The 19,717-nt window shown below is 38.3% G+C and overlaps 1 protein-coding gene across 6 annotated transcripts in view; it reads right to left on the bottom strand.

Moving 5' to 3' along the window:
• The window catches only part of Hltf (helicase like transcription factor), a 47,470-nt gene extending 28,305 nt beyond the window's left edge, over positions 1–19,165 (bottom strand). For all 6 annotated transcript variants that reach the window (XM_047564342.1, XM_047564343.1, XM_047564341.1 and 3 more), the window contains exons 1-9: positions 18,962–19,165; positions 17,647–17,854; positions 11,353–11,519; positions 10,039–10,172; positions 9,092–9,189; positions 6,584–6,658; positions 6,265–6,456; positions 3,746–3,841; positions 430–514 (exon numbers count right to left, since the gene is read on the bottom strand). In XM_047564342.1, coding sequence (XP_047420298.1) covers positions 430–514; positions 3,746–3,841; positions 6,265–6,456; positions 6,584–6,658; positions 9,092–9,189; positions 10,039–10,172; positions 11,353–11,519; positions 17,647–17,854; positions 18,962–18,981 — 1,075 coding nt within the window. In that variant the 5' untranslated portion in view covers positions 18,982–19,165. The remainder of the gene's footprint in view (positions 1–429; positions 515–3,745; positions 3,842–6,264; positions 6,457–6,583; positions 6,659–9,091; positions 9,190–10,038; positions 10,173–11,352; positions 11,520–17,646; positions 17,855–18,961) is intronic.
• Between the last annotated feature and the right edge of the window lie 552 nt (positions 19,166–19,717).

The following is a 19,717-nucleotide window of genomic DNA, read 5'->3' as shown; positions in this document are numbered from 1 at the left end:
GTCTCACACTGCTTTAACCTATCTTCAGAAATGGATTCTGTGAGGTCACATCACTGCTAAGTCCACAAGTCTCTCTTCATTTCTCCTCTGACTTCAGAATGTGGCTCTAACCTATCTTTCTAGCTTTATCTGCTGTTATCCTTGTGCAATGCATTATAAATAACATGAAATACACTGAGGTCCCAGAACAAAACATACTTATTGTCCTTCCATGGGATTATGTTTTTCAACCAAAAATGTTCTTTCCAGTTTTTTGATCTGTGTACAATCACCCAGTCACCTCTGTAATGAAACCTTTATTAAAAACCAATCCTCATGAGGTCATTCAGAAAGAGATCCTAAATTTTTGTACATTAAAGCCAAAATTGCAATTATAAGGTTGGAAAAATATAAATCAAGTATCAGGTCATATTTGAAATTAATGCTTACCTTTGCTTTGCCCATCTGCTTTTTCACTGGAACTGTTTCCTCCAAGTTTCTCAGACTCATCTTTAACATTACATTCCTTACATTCCTGGGTGAAAAAGCATTATTTACTGGTGCTATCCGTTTTGTTTGTTTGGTTTTGGTACCCAGGACTGAACCCTCTGAGCCACATCCCCAGTCTGTAATTTTTTTTTTATTTTGAGACAGGGTCTGCTAAGTTGTTTAGGGCCTTGGTAAGTTTCTGAGGTTGGTCTGATACTCCTGCCTCAGCATCCTGAGTCACTGGGATTACAGGGGTCTGTCACCGCACCAGCCTACTAACAGTTTTAAACAAATTTAAAGATCCTGTCCTGCACTGCTTTACCTCATGTAAGCAAAGACATTACTTTTCTCTTGAGATCCCGGGCAGACAGATGCAGCAGTGCAGGTTCCAGAGAGCCTCCACTCTTACCCTAGCAGAGATTTCCAGTCAGCCCTGCTTTTCCACTTTCTCTCTGTGTGTACCGTTTTTTCAAATTGCATTAACGTACACATGTATCAAAAAAAAGTACTATAGAAGTGGAATTTTAAACACGGCATAAAAATCTTATTAAAGTTCTACTAAAACTGTGGTTGGAGCTGGGGCAGAGCTTAGTAGAGCACTTGCCTAGGATGCAAGGCCCTGGGTTTAATCCCTAGTGCTGGGGGATGGGGTGGGGGAAAAGAACCAGCCCCTTCTAATGGTACCAGTCTCAACAAATTAAAACCAAAAACATTTTGAGAGATAAATATTAACTGGAAGAGTTAATAGTTAACTTTTCTTTTCCCTCCCTCCCTCCCTCCCTTCTTCCCTCTCACCTCTCTCTTATAGTCCTAGGGATTGAACCCAGGCCTCCTTGCACATGCTAGCCAAGCAGACAAGTTCTCTACCCCTGAGCCACATCCCCAGCCCTCTGCATTTTATTTTGAGACAGTCTCACTAAATTGCCCAAGTTGGCCTTGAATTGTGTGATCTTCCTGCCTCGGCCTCCCCAGCAACTGGGATTATAGGCATATGCCACCATGTCCAGTATGGATACCTAATTTTTAATGCATTAGTTCTAAGAAGATGTTAAAAATGATTTTTGTCAATTTTCCAATCAAGTTTTCAATCTAGTGTAATCATTAAATTAATAGTATACAAACTATAGTCCAAAAATTCATAAACATGTAAAGGACGTCCTTTACGGTTACTCATTATATTACGTTATTCTGCACAGCAAGCATATTCTTCAGAGTTCAAAGACATGAACAGTCAACAAATACATGAAATAATGTTCCACAACTCTAGCTATCAGAGAAATGCAAATCAAAACTTCACTGAGATTTCACCTTACTCCAATCAGAATGGCAATTATCATGAACACAAGTAATAATAAATGCAAGGATGTGGGGGAAAAGGGTACACTCACATATTGTTGGTGGGATTGTAAATTAGTGCAGTCACTCTGAAAAGCAGTTTGGAAATTCCTCAAAATCCATTGTTACATTCTTGAGGGCAATTGGTAACATCTCAAGGGTCTAAGTGTTCGTAATCTTTGACCTCATCAATAATTTCTAATAATCTAACACCTCGCCTCTCGGAAAAAACTAGGAATGGAACCACCATTTGACCCAGTTATCCCACTCCTCAGTTTACACCCAAAGAAGTTCAAATCGGCATGCTAATACAATAGTGACACAGCCTCATCAATGTTTATAGCAGTTCAATTCACAGCAGTTCAATTCACAATAGCTAAGCAAAGGAACCAACCTAGGTGCTCTTCAACAGATGAATGGTTAAAGAAATTGTGGTACATGTACACAAGGGAATATTACTCAGTCATAAAGAAGAATGACTTTATGACATTCGCGGGTAAATGGATCTGGAGACTATCAAGCTAAGCGAAATAAGCCAATCCCAGAAAACCAAAGGTATAATGTTCTCTCTATATGTAGACACAAACCATGAACAAGGGGATAAGGACATTTCAGTGGATGAGAAATCACATTTTCAGTTTCCATTTCAAACAGGATCTTTAAAATGAAGATCCTTAAACCTTCCTACAACACTTTAAATGCACTGCTAATCTTTTGGGGAAAAACAAGGGACATCTTTAGTAATAACTAATAATTTTTCAATTGATAATTGAAGCTGTAAACAGTTGTATATGCCTCTACCAATTTTGTAACCCTAGAACTTTCACTTTAGTTACTACATGTAGGAAGAACAAGACAAATCAGTATACTACCCACGGCAGGGCATCGAACCTGAGCTCCCAACAGGTTTACCTCCCAATAAAAGCAAAAAGAAGGCAATGCACCTAGGTGGGGACTGAAAGAGCACACTGCCAGGAAGAAGGAGGCAGGAGAACAAGCAGCAGCCGCTCAAAAACTCAGCACAAGGAGAAAACATCTGGGTCAAAGAAAGTTATTTTGCACGCATCCTTTTGCCCTAGCCTACTTTTAAGTTCTTAGGATTTTCAGGTAAAAACAAAGAATAATGTTTTTTTTCTAGTAACATTTACTTTTCTCTTTCTACTGATTTTTAATTCTTTCTAAACACATTTATTTTTCCAATAAAGTGATTTTTAATTCTTAGAAACAACATAAATACATTATGTGTATACATGTTAAACACACACACATATACACAAAGTATCAAGAAAAGCCACCCACAGTCTCATCACTAGGCCATAAACTATCATCATTAACACTTTGGTACCCACAGAGTGCGTAAGTACACTGATGACATGAGTATTACACATCTGTACCTGGCATTTGTTCTTTTACTAAACAATATCCTGAGGGCTGGGAGTGTAGTTCAAGTGGAGGAAAACTGGCCTAGCATTCACAGGCCCTGAGTTTAATGTCCCACTTAGCAAAACAACAAGAACAAATAGATATGAAAGTAAGTATTCTTCATCACTTAGATTTTACAGATGCAGAGCATTAAGTTTTATGGCTATATGGTAATTTTAACAGTTACCTATAAAGAGACATTTCAAATTGTTGACTTATAAAACAACACTGAAGAAATAACTTGAACTACTGTCTTTGGAAAAAATGGATTGCTGATAACTTCCTTGGGCAGATTATTTAAAATTACTGATGAGGTCAAAGATTACGAACACTTAGATCCTTGATATGTATTACTAATGACCCTCAAGAATGTAACACTTTGACTCTCATAACACAAGAGACCTTCTTTTATTGTACCATCAAACGTATCGTCAATTTCTTAGCAATTACTTTTTAATGAAATTTAAATTTCACAGTAAGCCAGAGACCTCACAGAAAAACACACTTATTAATACTTTACCTTCTTTAGTTGATTCTTTTTAATTCTCTCAACAGGAAGAGGTCTGCCATCATGGAAGTTGGTAAGGATTACTGCAATGGCTGTAAGAGTTTTACCCTTTAAGATGTTTAAAAGAAAAAAACCAGTTAGATTCTGAAACCCAGTTGTAAGAAAATGTTCTAAAACCAATTTTAAAATAATCAAATACTAAATATCACTCAAGGTCACAGAAATACAGGTCCCTTACATTAGATAATAAACATGCTAACGAAAAATGAGAATCTTTCAGTTAAGAAATGCTTTCCTCACCACATTAGGAATTATTAATTTATACTATAAAATAGTGCAAGCAACTCAGATAAATGTCCTTTACTGAATGACTACTTTTCTAAGATTCTGCATTTAACTCAGAACTATTAATTTTATCATGACACTATTTACAGTTAGCTTGCCAAGACGTTCAGAGATAGTTTAAATGATTACTAATCCTAGTATGCTTATGAAGACATGATTTTATTAAACCTGATTTAAAATGATAACACTTAAAAGCCACAACTTAACTAAAGTGCAAAGGGCATGATACTTTCTGTATATTTTTCTTAAATGAAAACATGTTAATTTTTCATTTTTTTCTGCAGTGTAATTCGTAGTTAACAGTACAGAGGCAAATATCTGGCAATTTTAAAGCAGTGTTAAATAGGAATTTTCACTGTGTGGGCCCCAAGACCCTTTCAGGAAAATGTGACGTCAAAGCAGTTTTTATTGTACTGTTAATGAGACCTCATGTGGTTGACAGCAGCACTAATGCTCCCGTAGCCATGTGGAAAGTGCTGGCACCTTGGCAGGAAACAAAGCTAAGGCAGGACACTGCACCCAGGCCCTGTGTCCCCAACTGCCGCATGCTCAGAAAAGCAACCAGCCAGTTTCTCTTAAGAAGGCTGCTGATGAAGCGGTCCCTGTTCATCTGACCAAGTCAGACCTCTTAAGTACACGTCCTTCCAATGATTCTGACAGAGCAGGAGGTACACATGAAACACTTCTGTTGCATATCAAAACATGAGGGCTCTGGAGTAAAATCATTTGAGGCAGCTGCAAGCTCAACCAGCCACCTCTTAAGGACACCATCACTTTTACTTGGAAGAATGACTGGCAACTATCACTGTTCATTACTGAGTGTCCAAAATAAATCTCAAAAATTTAACAAAGCGAGGTTATCATCTTTAAAAAGAGAAAAACAACTGAGAGTATTTGTTGTTCAGGGATAAAATTTGAACTTTCAATTGAAAATCAGAATGTTGTAAAACTTGTGATGCCACAAATACAGCAGCTTCCAAAAATATATATGCTTTTCTAGTAAAATCAGTGGTGATATTAAAGAATGATAATTTTTAATATTGTATAATGAAATGCACCAACATTTGGCAGATCTGTGTCACAGTGAGTCAATATTTTCTTTTTAGTCAATATTTTCTCATGGAATGAGCCTGGTTATAAAATCATGCATGGGTAAAACACCTACTCAGTGTGGAAGATACACTAAATTTTAATGCAGTGCTATTAAAAGTTAACTGGCATGATTTCAAATTCCATATTATAAATATTAACCTGTAATAAACTAATTCTTGTTGGGTTTCAGCACAGAATCAAATCTATAATTATCTAAAAAACTATTAAAATACGCTTCCCTTCATAACTAAATATCCATATAAACACAGTTCCTTCATATACTTCAACCAAAAACAACATATTCACAACAGACTGAAATAAGCAGCAGACACAAGAAAGTGGGTGTCATCTAGTCATTCAAAACATCAAAAAAGGTTTGGAAAAATGTAAAACAACGCCAGTGTTCTCAACAAAATTGCAACTGCTTTGGAATACTTTCCATTTAAAAATGTGCTATTTATGTTAACAAGTAGTTTTGTCAACTGTTCCTTTTAATATTTTCAAGCTTAATGCTATAAATATTAACATAGCTCACAAAAATAAAAGTTCTTTGTCATCTTCAATAATATTTAAGGGTAAAAAGTTACTGAGACCAAATAATATAAAAAACGGTTAGTGTAATTTGTACATATCTACTCAGAATATTCGTGAATGCCCACTGAGTACTCTGTATTGGTCACAATACTTGTGAGAGAATACCATTTAACCTAATGTCATCTTTACCCATTTTCTGCTGTGCTGGGGACTGAAATCCAGGTCTCATGCATGTTGGATGAGCACTCTACCACTGACCTGCACCCCAGCCCTGCCTTTACTTTTTTAAAGAAAACCTATGAAAGAGAGGTTACACCAAATTTCAAAGAACAAAGAAAATTCAAAAATACACATTTATACCACAACTGCCACCTAATAAATTTCTCTTTAATCAAACAAAAAAACTGAGCATTAAGTGAAGCCCCCCTACACACAAGGCCTGTCTTCACTAAAAATGAAATCTAGTCCTAACCTGACACTTATCCTGCAACTTCAAAATTACTTTCTACAAAATCATAATCGCAAAATAAGGTTTTGTTAATTTGAGAAAAATTAATTACCAAACCCATGTCATCAGCTAAAATTCCTCCATGGACATTTTCTGGTCGGTCTTTCTCAGAAAAATTTGTTATTGTGTTATAGTACAAGTCATCTCGCTGCTCCCAGAATGGCGGGAGCTCTTGACTGTTCTCCCGGGATATCATCCAAGCCAGAGCTTGTTTTTGATGAGGAAGCAACAGTGTTTCAACAGCCTAGAATCAAAGTGTCACAAAGAGAAAAAATGTTAGGTCCTTCCTTTTTCTAAGTGCAGTAACTAAAAGAGTTGATCTTGTGCTAAGAAAGGTAGAGATCATCAGGATATTTTAAAATGCCCAATACCTCAGCTGGTTCCATTTCATGAGTTTTATCATCTTCTTTTAAATCTTCAAATAATTTGTCAAATTCTGTTTTAAGCTGTAGTAAACAGCAACAAGAAAAACCATTAAGCAAGTCAAAGTGATAATTATACCTAGTTCAGAGATTTCATGTCTTTCCCCCCAACCCCCATACTAGGGATTGAACCAAGTAGTACTTTACCACTGAGCTACATCCCTAGCTCTTTTAATCTGGGGAGACTGGGTCTCACTAAATTGTCCAGGCTGACCTCTAACTTGTGATCCTCCTGCCTCAGCCTCCCAAGTAGCTAGGATTATATGAATTCATATTAATTAATTAACCAAAAGAGTCAAATAACAAAAGGCACATAAATTAACTTCTTAAGATACTATATTGCTCACTGAAGGAAGAATGAACAGGTTTTCTCCCTTTTTTGTTATGAAAAATAATTGCAGGGGCTGGAGTTGCAGTTCAGTGGCAGAGCACTTGTTAATTTGAGATACATGTGAGGCACTGAGTTTGATCTTTAGCAACACATTGAAAATAAACATATAAAGTAAAAGCATGTTGTCCATCTATACTGACAATTTTTTTTTTTTTTTAAAGTAACTGCATTATAGTTGAAAGACTACAGAGGTTGGGGATGTAGCTCAGTGGTAGAGCACTTGTATAGCATGGACAAGACTCTTGTTTTGATCCCCAGCACTGTGTGTGGGGGGTGGAGATTGTTAGTTATAAGTTGTTTTAGGTTTTAGTCACATATTTATCACAAATAAGCCCATATACATTTGCACAAGGTGCTTAAGCTTTGTGGGCCTATATATTATTTGTGTGAAATTAAACAAATAAACTTAATTTAGATGGTCTCAGTTTTTTTCTGCCACTAAAATTCTGTGAGTCTGTTAGTTATATCTGAATTACTTCGACAATCCTACCAGGTATGTTTCTTTTCTTTTTATAGTCCTATGGATTGAACCTAGGGCACTCTGCCACTGAGCCACATCACCAGTCCTTTGTTAACTGTATTTTGAGATAAGGTCTCACCAAGTTAACCCAGGCTGGCCTCCAGTTTGTGACCCTCTTCCCAAACTGTTAGGATTACATGCATATGCCATGGTGATCAGCTCTGACTCTTTTTAAATCAATGACATTTCATTTATTATTAACAGAATAAAAAACTTTTGTAATGTGCTACAGAATATTAAGATGATTTCATTATTATCCTAATTCAGGTGGTCCTAAAACTGATTCAATTTTATAGCAACATATACTGCAGGTGTTAGCATTGCAAATTAACACATGGATGTATAGCAGTAACCTAGAAGAAATCAGGTCAGGACTAAAAAGTTAGCAGAGGTAGCCCGGTTAGCCCCTAAGGTACAGGCTCAAGTCCTTTTAAGAACATAAAGGGAAAACATGGTAACCATAGTTAGAAGACAATAAGACTAACACTGGCAGGTAGAGACATTGAAATATTTTGATATATTTTTAATTGATCTGCATTTATTTATTTTATACACTTCGTTTCAAATTAACTTAGATAATAGTATCCTAGATTATAAATTGGACAAAGTAAGAGCTAAAGCAATGCCAAGATTTGGAGTTAATTTTTACCATTTTATTTGCAACCTTCCTGAAAGGAGGAGTAAGTTTCAAACTTTGATGTTTTAAATTACCACTTGACATTTTGCAAATCTTAAAAGGAACAATATCCCATGCAGATATAGTCATGTGCACGTTCTGGTAGAACAGATCCAACCAGCCACGGAACAACGTGCAGCTAGGCCTACAGTGGCTATACCTGTACTTAACATGTAAATACTTGTTTTCTTGTCATTCCCTAAACAATATAGTACAACTGTACACACTGCATTTACAGTACATTAGGTATTATAAGCAATCCAGTAACAATTTAAAGTATACAAGAGGAAGTGTATGGCTTTAAAGAATGGAGGAACTTTAGATTATGTAGAAGGAAATGAGAGGGAGGAGGGTATGAAAAAAGGTGGAATGAGACAGACATCATTACCCTGTGCACATGCATGATTACACAAATGGTATGAATCTAAATCGTGTACAATCATAGAAACGAAACGATGTACCCCATTTGTGTACAATGAATCAAAATGCAGTCTGTAAAAATTTTTTTTAAAAATTAAAAATAAATAAATAAAAATAAATAAAATGAAGGAAAAGAAAACTACTGTGCCATTTTATAGAAGGGACTTACAGATTCTGGAACCTATCTCTGTGGATGCCAAGGGATAACTATATTCTTTATCACTGCTTTTCAGATACTACTTACAAATATAAATATGTGTGTATATGTTTATATATATATATATATATATATACACACATATACTATTTATTATACAAAAGCTTTTACCATGTTAACAATATGAAGATCATTAACACCAGCACATAAATATTATCCTACTCTTTTAAATATCAACCTTCTACATTTAAAATTCACTTTAGACCACAGTACAAAATCAAAGAGAAGCACACCTGTTCAGTCGTCATCTGCACTGCAGCATGAACTGGCACACTGTAGCTCGGTCCAGCTCTTCCAGAGCCCCAACTACTTTCCAAACTGAATCCCACAGCTATAATTTACAAATAAAAATAAAATCATCAAAGGAAATAAAAAGAAATGGGTTTTAAAACTTGTATGACAAATTGCTAAAAATTTCCATACAGTTAAGGATGTAGCTCAGTGATAAAAAGATTTGCCTAGTAGGTCCAGGGCCCTGGGTCCAGTCCCAAGCACCACCAAAAAAAATAAATAAATAAAACAAATTTAGGTAAGCATTCTATCACTGAGCTACACCCCAAGCCCTAGAAAAAAAATTGTTAAAGCTAAATACTAATTCAAAAACACATTATTAAAATAAATCCACAGTACTTGAATAAACTCTTGCCAATCGAACAATCCTCTTCCACCCCCTATTGGGAGATGTGTTTTATTTAAAATTTTTCAAAAAGAATGTTTAAAATCAGGAATTTTCAGACATTAGCTTTGGGGGAATTTAAGACATAGTCCATGGGAACTCTTTGCATATATGTGTGTGAATCCAGTTAGTCACGCATCATGTAATGACATTTTGATTAATGTCAGACCAGATAGAAGACAATGGTACCATAAGATTATATGGCCTAGTAACATCACGATCTTAGCTTGCATTAAGAACACTCTATGATGTCTACACAACAACAAAATCACCTAATGATGCATTTCTCAGAATCTGTTCCCATTAAGTGATGCATGACTCTTATTTCGAAAGAAAAACAAAAGTAAAAAATCAGAGATTTCCTCAAAAAGACTCCAAAAACAAGTAATAACTTAGGGCCTTCATCACAAATTAGTCTGGCTAACCAAACTTAAAAGAGACAGTAAATGTTACAATTGTTGCATTTATAATATTAAATATCATCAAGTTAAATCCTAAACTTACATTTTGGTGCAGGGCCCAATTTAAATCCATGTTTCTTCAACTGATCTAAAACTGCTTTTCTATTTTCTTCTTTTCCCCAAAAAGTCATATGCAGAGGCATGGTAAAAGCATTGTTTGCACCAAAAGGAACTACCCTGTTATATTTAGGAGAGGGGAAAAAAAGGGAAATTAGAAGAATTTTTTAATCCTAATTAAGAATCTGTATTCCAACTGCAAATTCAAATTTTGTATAGAAATAAAATAGAAGGAGACTGACCATTTGGACAGACTTGAAAGAGAAAAAGGACAGGAAAGACAATCAGCAACAATCAGAAGGCAAAGGTGCTTTTCAAGAACAGAATGCCAAAAGAAACAGACCAAGGGATAAAGCAGTTCAAAATACAACCATTTATAGACAAAATTGCAAGATAAACATTCTGTAACTTCATCTGAGGATGAAGCCTTGGCTAAGAAAACCACCGTGGCAACCACCACGGGGAAGATGGGGAACGACCTGGAAGAACTAGTTCTAATCCAGGATTCACTCAAAATTCATTCTCAGTATCTGAAAACTATGAACTGACAAAGAAGAAAACAAAATGAGACATTTCTGAGCACTTATTTTATCTTCCAAACTCACCTGTGATTAAGATAGGAATATCCTAAGCATTAGAACTGAGGTATGAATATTCCAAATACTTAAACACAAAGGCCTAAAAAAGAAAAGGTAACCAAGAGGAGAATATCATAACTTAAAAAAAAAAAAAAGGCGGAAGAACTGAGACAGCACATGCCTGAGCTAAAAGAAGAGTTCCTATCAGCTTCAGTCAACTGATGGCACGTGGGAACAAGGGTCCAGCATCGGCGGGTCTTTCATTCATAAAGAGAAAAATCTTAAGTTTTACACTGAGAGGAAAAAACTAGTATAAAAAGTAAATATCCAGATTTGGATACTGGAAATAAATGAAAATATTTCCTAAAACAGCAGGCAAAACAAAACTCACCTACATTTGATCACAGGCTACCAGTTTACAAGCTTTGATCTACATACATTTCTAAATTCCCAAACCTATGCATGATAAGGTTTGGAGAGGTGGAATATACTTTCCGACCTATGAACCAAGGTCTTTTTCTCCATGGTAATAATTTAATAGGAAAACAAGAGAACAGTTGTTGGATGTCTGGGTAGTGGAGGCAGGAAGAGAACTGAACATGTTAACTGAAGAGATAGTGACAAAAGGTACCACAATACCTTCCTAGGTCTTATGCAGCTCTAGCAAGTTCTAAGACAGTATTAACTCACAATATTAAAACTAAACTCTAAAAGTACATTACCCTTCCACTTGTGCCAATTTGTTGTCCATGATATAGGCCAAAGCAGCTGCCAGATCTTTCTTTAAATGCCCAACCTGATTTCCATTCACATTGTTTACTTTAATGGCATTCTTATCATAGGGGTTATTAGGTTCTCGTTGTAATGCAACCATTTCATTATTGTTAACCTAATAATAATGAGCAGATAACAACATTATATTATAAGTACGAACAGACAATAACAACTTGACTTCATTATATTTTACTTGGAATTACTATTCATTTTTTAATGCTTCCGCTAAACAAAGCTTATAAGAACAATATATTCGTTTGGAATCAAACTAGAAATATAAAGGAAAATGTTTTACCATGATTCTTTTGTACTACTTTTCTAATTTATATTCATTGGAAAGTTAATAAACCGGTGACAACTTCTGAAAAATACCTTTACTGAGTGCTTACTATATGCCAAACATTGTATATTACACATGTACACTGCACTATGTACACTGCACATATTGACCATTTAAATTCTCATGCTTCTGTTGGTAGGCATATTATTATTCTCATTTTATAAAGGAAGAAACTAAAGCACAGAAAAGTCAAGTCATTTGCTTGAGACCACAAAGCTAAGTAAGTATCACTGCTAGGATCTGAACCCAGGCAGGCTGCTTCTTGAGCCACAATTCTCTAGAATTTAGAAAGGAAAAAAGGCATTTGTAACTCAGAATAGAACTAGCATAGGAAAAAAACCTATCCATCCTTCAACCCATGCCATTTTCTGATTCCACTTGATTAAGAAGTTGTTGAGGATAGCAACATCGAAAATGGCATAAGGACTTCCAAAATTCTCTCCTCCATAAAAGCAGCAGAAAAACTGATAGAATCAGGTTGGGGTTATGTCTCAGTGGTAGAGCACTTGCCTATCATGTGTAAGGCACTGGGTTCAATTCTCAGCACCACGTAAACAAAAAGATAAAGATATTATGTGCATCTACAACTAAAAATATAAAATAAAACTGATAGAATCAACTTTTTTGAAACTGTAAAATCATCAAAGACTGGCAGAAATCGAAGGAGTGCTTATTCAAGAAAACACAGCTGACTGTAAATGTCTTAGTCCCATTCCCAACTCCCCAGCTACAGAGCAGCCTTTAAAAACATCAACCCACTGAGATTCTTAAAGCAGCCTGGCACTCACCAGAGGCAGCAGAGCTACAGTGCTTTCAAAGATCCATTCCCGAAGAACCATTGTTACCTGACCTATGTGAGGGTTCCCTAGAAGACTCCACTTATGGGCTATAATTGAACTCTTAGGTCACCTCAGAGGGCAGGTAAGAAAGCCTCCCTGGGCAAGTGTTCATCAAGCACAATTTTATAGGCAAATATCTTAACATTATTGCTGCTTGAGGAATGGATAATAATTAGAGAGAAAAAAAAAAAAAAAAAAAAAAAAAGAAAAAGAAAAAAAAAAAAAAAACAGAATAACCTAAGGCCTAAATGGAGAAGCTGGGGAATGAGAAGTCAGTAGGTGCTTTGAAAAGCTCCAACCTATCCCTGGCACTCTAAAAGGCCACATGCAAACACAGGACTATCCACATCATCACGGATGTGCATAATCTCAGCAAAGACCTAAGAAAGTCCTCTGCTCTTGCCTCTAGCTGAATTTGAGACATTTAACAAGCAGGAAATAAAGGCTAAGGCAAAGCTGTTCCCTGCCCTGGAGATTTGAAGGAATGTCCCCAACATACACAGGCACTCTAAACAAAGGCTGGGAAATCTATTGGTTCCAGTACAACCATTAACTGACCACTAAACCAACCAAGTACAGACTTCAGTGACTACACACAATGAATAGGCTTCATAGAATTAATTCAGAAAAGCCACTAGCAAACACTAATTACCAAAGCTGGCAATAACAAACAACCCTAGAAAGAGAGAATCTGATTTCCAGAGTTGAACATTACTTTACACGTCCATTTTACACAAGAAAAGCACAAGTCATGCAAAGAAAGGAAAGAAAGGGCAAAGCATGGTCTATACATTAAAAAAAAAAATCAATATGAACTGTCCCTAAGGAAGCACAGATGTTCAACACTAGAAACAGAGTTTAAGTCGACTACTTTAAATATGCTGAAAGACCTACAGCAAACCATTTCTTCGAACATGAGAATTTGATCTTGCCAAAGAAATTCTGGAGTCACAAAGTATAATAACTAAAATAAAAAATTCCGTAGAGGGGCTTAATAGGTGACTTGAGTAGACAGAAGAAATAATCAGTGTAACTTAAGATAGGTCAACTAGGCTCTAAAGAACAGAACAAAGAAAAACGAAAAAACATAAACAGAGCCTCAGAGGTCTGTGTGTCACATCTGGTATACAAAAGCAGACATAACAGAGTGCCAGAGGAGAGGAGAAAGGAGCAGAAAAAATATCACAAGAAATAAGGGCTGAAAACTTCCCAAATCTGATGGAAAACATTAATCTACACATTTAGACAAACCCCAAGTAACATCAATTCAAGAGACCTTCATCTGGACAAAACATAAACTGTCAAAAGAATCTTGAAAGCAGCAAAAGAGAAGCAACTCATCACATACAGACTTGATTTCTCATCAGAAACCATGGAGGCCACAAGAGAGTGGAATAAAAAAAAACTGAAAGAAAAAAAACTCAACAAAGAATTCTGTATCTGGCAAAATTACCCTTCAAAAATTAAGTAGGGCATAAATGGTGCATGTCTACAATCTCAGTTACCTGGGAGGCTGTGGCAGGAGGATCCTAAGTTCAAAGCCAACCTCAGCAACTTAGCAACACCCTGTCTCAAAGTAAAAAATAAAAAGGGCTAGGGTATAGCTCAATGGTAAAGTGCCCTTGGGTTCCATTCCCAGTACCACACACACAAAAAAAAAAAGGAAGGAAAAATTAAGACATTCCTAGAGAAACAAAAACCAAAAGAATCCATCACCAAGCAGACTTGACCCACAGAAATACTAAAGGAAGTTCTTCAAGCTGAAATCCAAAAATACTAAACACTGACTTGAAACCACATGAAGAAATTAAAAGCAGATAAAGGTAACTGCTCAGATTAAAAAAAAAAAAAAAAATTAAAAACAGTATAAATATATTTTTGTTTGCATTTTTTTTTTCTCTTATTCATTTTCTTCTTTGTGGTGTTAGGGATTGAACTCAGGGCCTTGCACACACTAGGAAAGTGCACTACCACTGAGCTATGTTCCCCAGACCCTCTTAAATGATTTCAAAGTGCATAAAACAATTACTATAAATCTGCATTGATGGGTACACACGTAAATAAAGACATAATTTGTGTAATAAGAGCACAAAGGAGAGCACAAAGGAGATACTTAGGAGCAAAGTTTTTACTGCAATTAAGATGAGCCAAATCCAAAACAGAGTCTTACAATGAATTCACACGTTAACTGTAATGGCAATCACTAATAACTTGAAATAATATTTAAAAATAAACAAGGTTTTATGGCACACTAGAAAATACCAGTTTCACACACAAGAAGGCAGCACTAGAGGCCAGACCCAAAGGCCACATACTGCTTGATTCCATTTACATGAAGTGTCTAGAGCAGACAAATCTAAGCATCAGGCAGGAGTTCAGGGACACCAAGATGGCAGAAACTGATGTAAGAAAGAAGCAACTGCAGGACAAGACAAGGAGTCATGTCCCTGTTTACAATGAGTCCCATTATCATGACCACTCCTGCCACTGAGGACTTATCACCATGACAATTCCCACCCAGGTTCAATATTTTTAAATGACCAACTGGGTAATAAGGTTTTCTTAAAAAAAAAAAAAAAAAAAAAAAAACAATGGAGGAAAAATTGGAAAATATTCTACCAGGTACCATAAGGTAACCAATGGTGGCAAATGGGTGAGGTCTTCAATCAGGTCTGTATAGGCAAAGAACACCCCACTGTTCAGCATACAAGACCCTAATTTCCAGGCACTGGGGCCTTGAGCATCTCTCTCTTGCTCAGTCCACTCCCTAACTCTACCTGAGTGCTACCTTCACCTTCAATAAATCTGTACTTTGCCTGTTACTTCTGTGTGTCTTGCTCAATTCTTTGTTGAGGACATCAAGGACCAAGGTGGACAGACATCCCAATAGTAACCTGAGCAAAAGAAAACAGCTGAGGGTATACAGCTCAGAGGTAGAAAGCCGCCTGGCCTGGAAGGCCCTGAATTCCATCTCCTGCACGCACAAAAACACAGGACTAGGGATATAATGGAGCCCATCGTGAGTCCTGAGTTCCACCCCAACATGTGTGCACTCTGCTATTGCTTTACAGAGATGAACATGTGTGTGTCTGTGTGCTGGTTTAGGGCTGAGGGCACTGATCAGCAGTAGAATGCTTGCCAAGAAATGGGAGCCCCAGGTTTGACTAACAGCACTGCAAAAAAGAAAAGAAAAATAGTGAAAGACTCTTCTGTGTGGTACTGGGGATGGAACCGAAAGGTGCGCTACCACTGAGTTACCTCCCCAGCCCCTCTTTTTTTATTTTGAGACAGAATTTTGCAAAGTGGCCCAGGCTGGCCTTGAACTTGCGATCCTCCAGCCTCCATGTCCTAAGTAGTTGCTGGGATTATAAACATGCACTCCCAGCAGTTGAAAAATAAATAATAAATTTGATAGGATGTGGATTATCTTAATTTTTTAATTTCCTGAAAAGATACAGGAAAAGTTGCTTCAACTCTCTCTCAGCATCTGTCTACTGACTTGAGACATTCTGAATGGCTGTTTCCTTCCCACTGCACCAAGAAAACGTGGTCCAAACAGTTAAGACACAAAAGGATATAAAAAAACAAAAAGGATGCGTGTAATCCCAGTGGCTCAGGAGGCTGAGGCTGGAGGATCAAAGCTAGCCTCAGCAACTTAGCTAGACTGTCTCAAAAACATAAAATAAAAATAAAAAGAACTGGGGTTGTGGCTCAGTGGTTAAGTGGTACCTGGATTCAATTCCCAGTAACAAAAAAAAAAAGAAATGGAGAGAAAATTTGGGTCTAGAATTTTATATTCAGCCAAACTATCCTTTAAGCATAAAAATGTCAAAATTATGAACATACAAAAACTCAGGAAATACTGTTCCTTCCTAAGTGATCTCCTACACAACAGAGTTCAATCACCAAAAAATTTGAGAAGCTCCAATGTAAACAAAATATGAGAGAATAAAAGACTAGACAATTCCAGAATATGGAACTTTTACCCAAGAAATCTCCTGCAGAACATACTTCAGACAATTAAAAAGCAAGCTTCAACATAGGAAAAGTATGGGGAAATGGAAGAACTACCAAATCCACAAATTTCTACAAAAGATCTGGTTTTTGCCATAAACCTAGAGCATGAAACAAAAAGGAAGGGGCCTTAAGACCCACAATAACCAAAGATAACTTACGTGCCATCCTGATGCTGATTTCAAAACAAAACAAAAAAAAATCAATCACAAAGACATTTTTAAATAATCAAGATTATCTATTTATGGGTTACTTATTAGATGTGATATGAAAATAAAAAATAAGAAAAGTCTAAGTTTTTTAAGAAATTCTGAATTATATTAATGTAAAATGACACATTCAGAATTTGCTTTTACATTACAAAATGACAAGAGAAAATGAAAAGTGGAAAAGGCGCTACAGAATCTGGACCACAGATATAATGTAAGTTTATTATATTCTTCTACTTTCAAACATTTAAAATTTTTCATAAAAATTCATAAAATCAGAGGTATACTATCCAAATAACACAAGAAGCATTCTCGATGACCATAACAAAGACAACTCCGACCAGAAAAGTCATACATATTCTCTGTCTTCTTCCCTTTCTCTCACACGCACATATAAACACACAATTCAGAGAACAGACACAGAATAGAGGAAAAGAAGGTACTCGTATTACAAACAAAAAACCTTAAAAATTAGTTCCCTTATCTAGTAAAAATTGAATTTTACAAGTCATTTCCAAAATTCACCATATAGCATCTCTGCATTTTGGGCAAATCTTTAACCTTGTGGAGCTTCACTTTATCTGTCACAGCAAGGGGAAAACTTTCTGAGTTACTCTAGGAATCAAATGATAGCGCAAAGTCCTCTGAATATTGAAAGCAGGCTATAAATGCAAAAGAACATTAGTAAAGTAAGTAAAATAGGGTATTTGCCATCTCTTGCTTACATATATTTCAATTAAAGTGAAATAAATATTAACTTTACATATCACCTAATGCTCTTGTTTTCTAAATTAATAGCACGAATACACCACAATTTAATTTAGCATCTTTTATACTCACTACTCCTGTGTAATAGCGTAGTCCAACTACATGACCTCTCAAAGTTCCAAATAAAACTGAATCTAGTTCTTCATCACTAGTTAGGAAGTCGTCTGGAGGAATAATATCTTGGAATTCAAAACGTGGAAAGAAAGTTGGATATGAGAGGCGTGGAAAATTTCCATGAACTCCATACTGGACAGTCTGCAAATACTTCCAAACAGGATCCCTAATAAAGACCAAAAAAAGAAAAAAAAAAGGAAGAGAAAAAAAAAAAAAAAAAAAAGCACAGAAAATCTACAGTATTTCTCAAAACCCACAGACCAGCAGCATTTATAGACCAATGTTTTCTTCACTTTATTGTAGCAAATGAAATCTTACAGTGATCCCTATGAACAGATAAATAGCTATTCTGGTTCAAGCTGGAACTGAAGAAGTCCAGGAACCCTACCTGTTCAACACCAGTTCTTTTACTACCACCTCAGCCCCAATTCAACATGAAAAACCGTTAAGGGGTGACAAAACTCCTTCCCAGTGAAAATCACCTATGGAAATTGATACTCCTGTACCTATGATTATATGCCCAAATTCCAGGGGCGACTGATCTAGAACAGTCGCCAATAAACACAACTATTGCATGTGAGGCCGCTGGTACCTTTCCAGGTAACCCGGCCAGCATTCGGGAGCAGGCATTGTACTCAGGGATGCACACTATGCCACCCTGGAAAGCTGACCTCAGCAACCCCTTACCAAGCTCCCCCACCCCGCTGGTTAAAGATAACCTCAACCCGCCCTATGGAATATTATTCGGGGATAGGCAAAAAAGCCACTTTGGACGATGAAAAATGAGATGTCCGTGCGGAAGCCTCCAGAAGTTTCCAAGCGACAGCCGCGATTGGCTCTGCGTGCTCCCGGCGCGGCGCGCACACCTCTTCGGGCTCCTCCGCAAACACACTGGCACATCTGTGCGTGCACACACACGGTGACTACCTGGGGACAGCGCCGCCGCGCTCGGCCCCCTCGGGCCGCAGGGCCTAGCGCTCGGGGGTGTCTAAGGGATGCTGCGCTGGATGAGGCAGGGCCGAGCGGCGGGGCGCGACCCCCGCAGTCCGTGACAGGGCTTTCCCCAGGCCCCGGCTCCGGCTGGCCCGAGGAGCCGCTCCTCGCCCGCCGAGACAAAGCGTCGAGTCCTGCGGTGGCCGCGGCAGAGGCGGCCGCGGGCAGGCGAGCGGCTCAGCCCGCAGGGAGCGCGGCGGCCCGGCTCGGAAGGTCAGGTTCACCCGGGGACGCCGCCAGGCCGTTGGCCCCAGCGCCCCACCCCCGCTGCCCCCTTCACCTCTTGAACATCCAGGACATGGTGCTGCGTGGGATGACCCCGGGGACGCTGCGCGCCCGGGATAGCTCTCGAGCCGCCTCGGTCAGCTCCTTCCAGGCCCCGCAGCCCAGAAGCCAGGGGCAGGCTCCGAACGCAGGACCCCGAGCGCTGCGCTGAGGAGCAAGACGCCGCGCGTCTCGGCGGACGTAGTCGCCGTCTGCCGCTAGCAACAATCTGAGACCCGCGACGCTCGGTGACTGGCACTGCGAACGTCCAATCCGGAGGAGGAGCCGGCGGAGGCGGCCCAATCGGGACACGGAAGGGAGGGCAACTTCGCCCCGCCCTGCGATTCAAAGACGGCGGGGGGTCCCGGCTGCAGGGGCGGTTCCATCCGGGTTCTTCCCCGCCCCCAGGCCGGCGAGCGGGAAAGCCACGCGGCCTCGAGTGCGAGCGCGGTGCCCGAGGTGCCTGCCGTGTGTGTTGGCCTCCTTGTCCACACGGGGGGAGACCACTCTCCCCAGCAGTGTTGCCCCCGAAGTCTGGTCGCGTTCTGCAGGTCCGACCTCACCCTAGCTCTCGCTCGCTTGTCAGATCTGATATGCCATGCCGTCTTCACCCAGTGGGTTTTGCATTTTAGGGGACCAGCGGCAATCAATGACAAGCTGCTTACCTTCATTTTCTACCGCCAACCCTGGGACTTAATGCTTACTTTTGTCATTTTAAAGCTCGGTCAGCCTATGTGAGACACATCAAGTTCAGAAAATGTTAATGGAAATT

This window comes from Sciurus carolinensis, chromosome 9 (genome assembly GCF_902686445.1).
Source record: "Sciurus carolinensis chromosome 9, mSciCar1.2, whole genome shotgun sequence".
NCBI lineage: Eukaryota > Metazoa > Chordata > Mammalia > Rodentia > Sciuridae > Sciurus > Sciurus carolinensis.
This window is presented reverse-complemented; position numbering and strand designations above follow the sequence as displayed.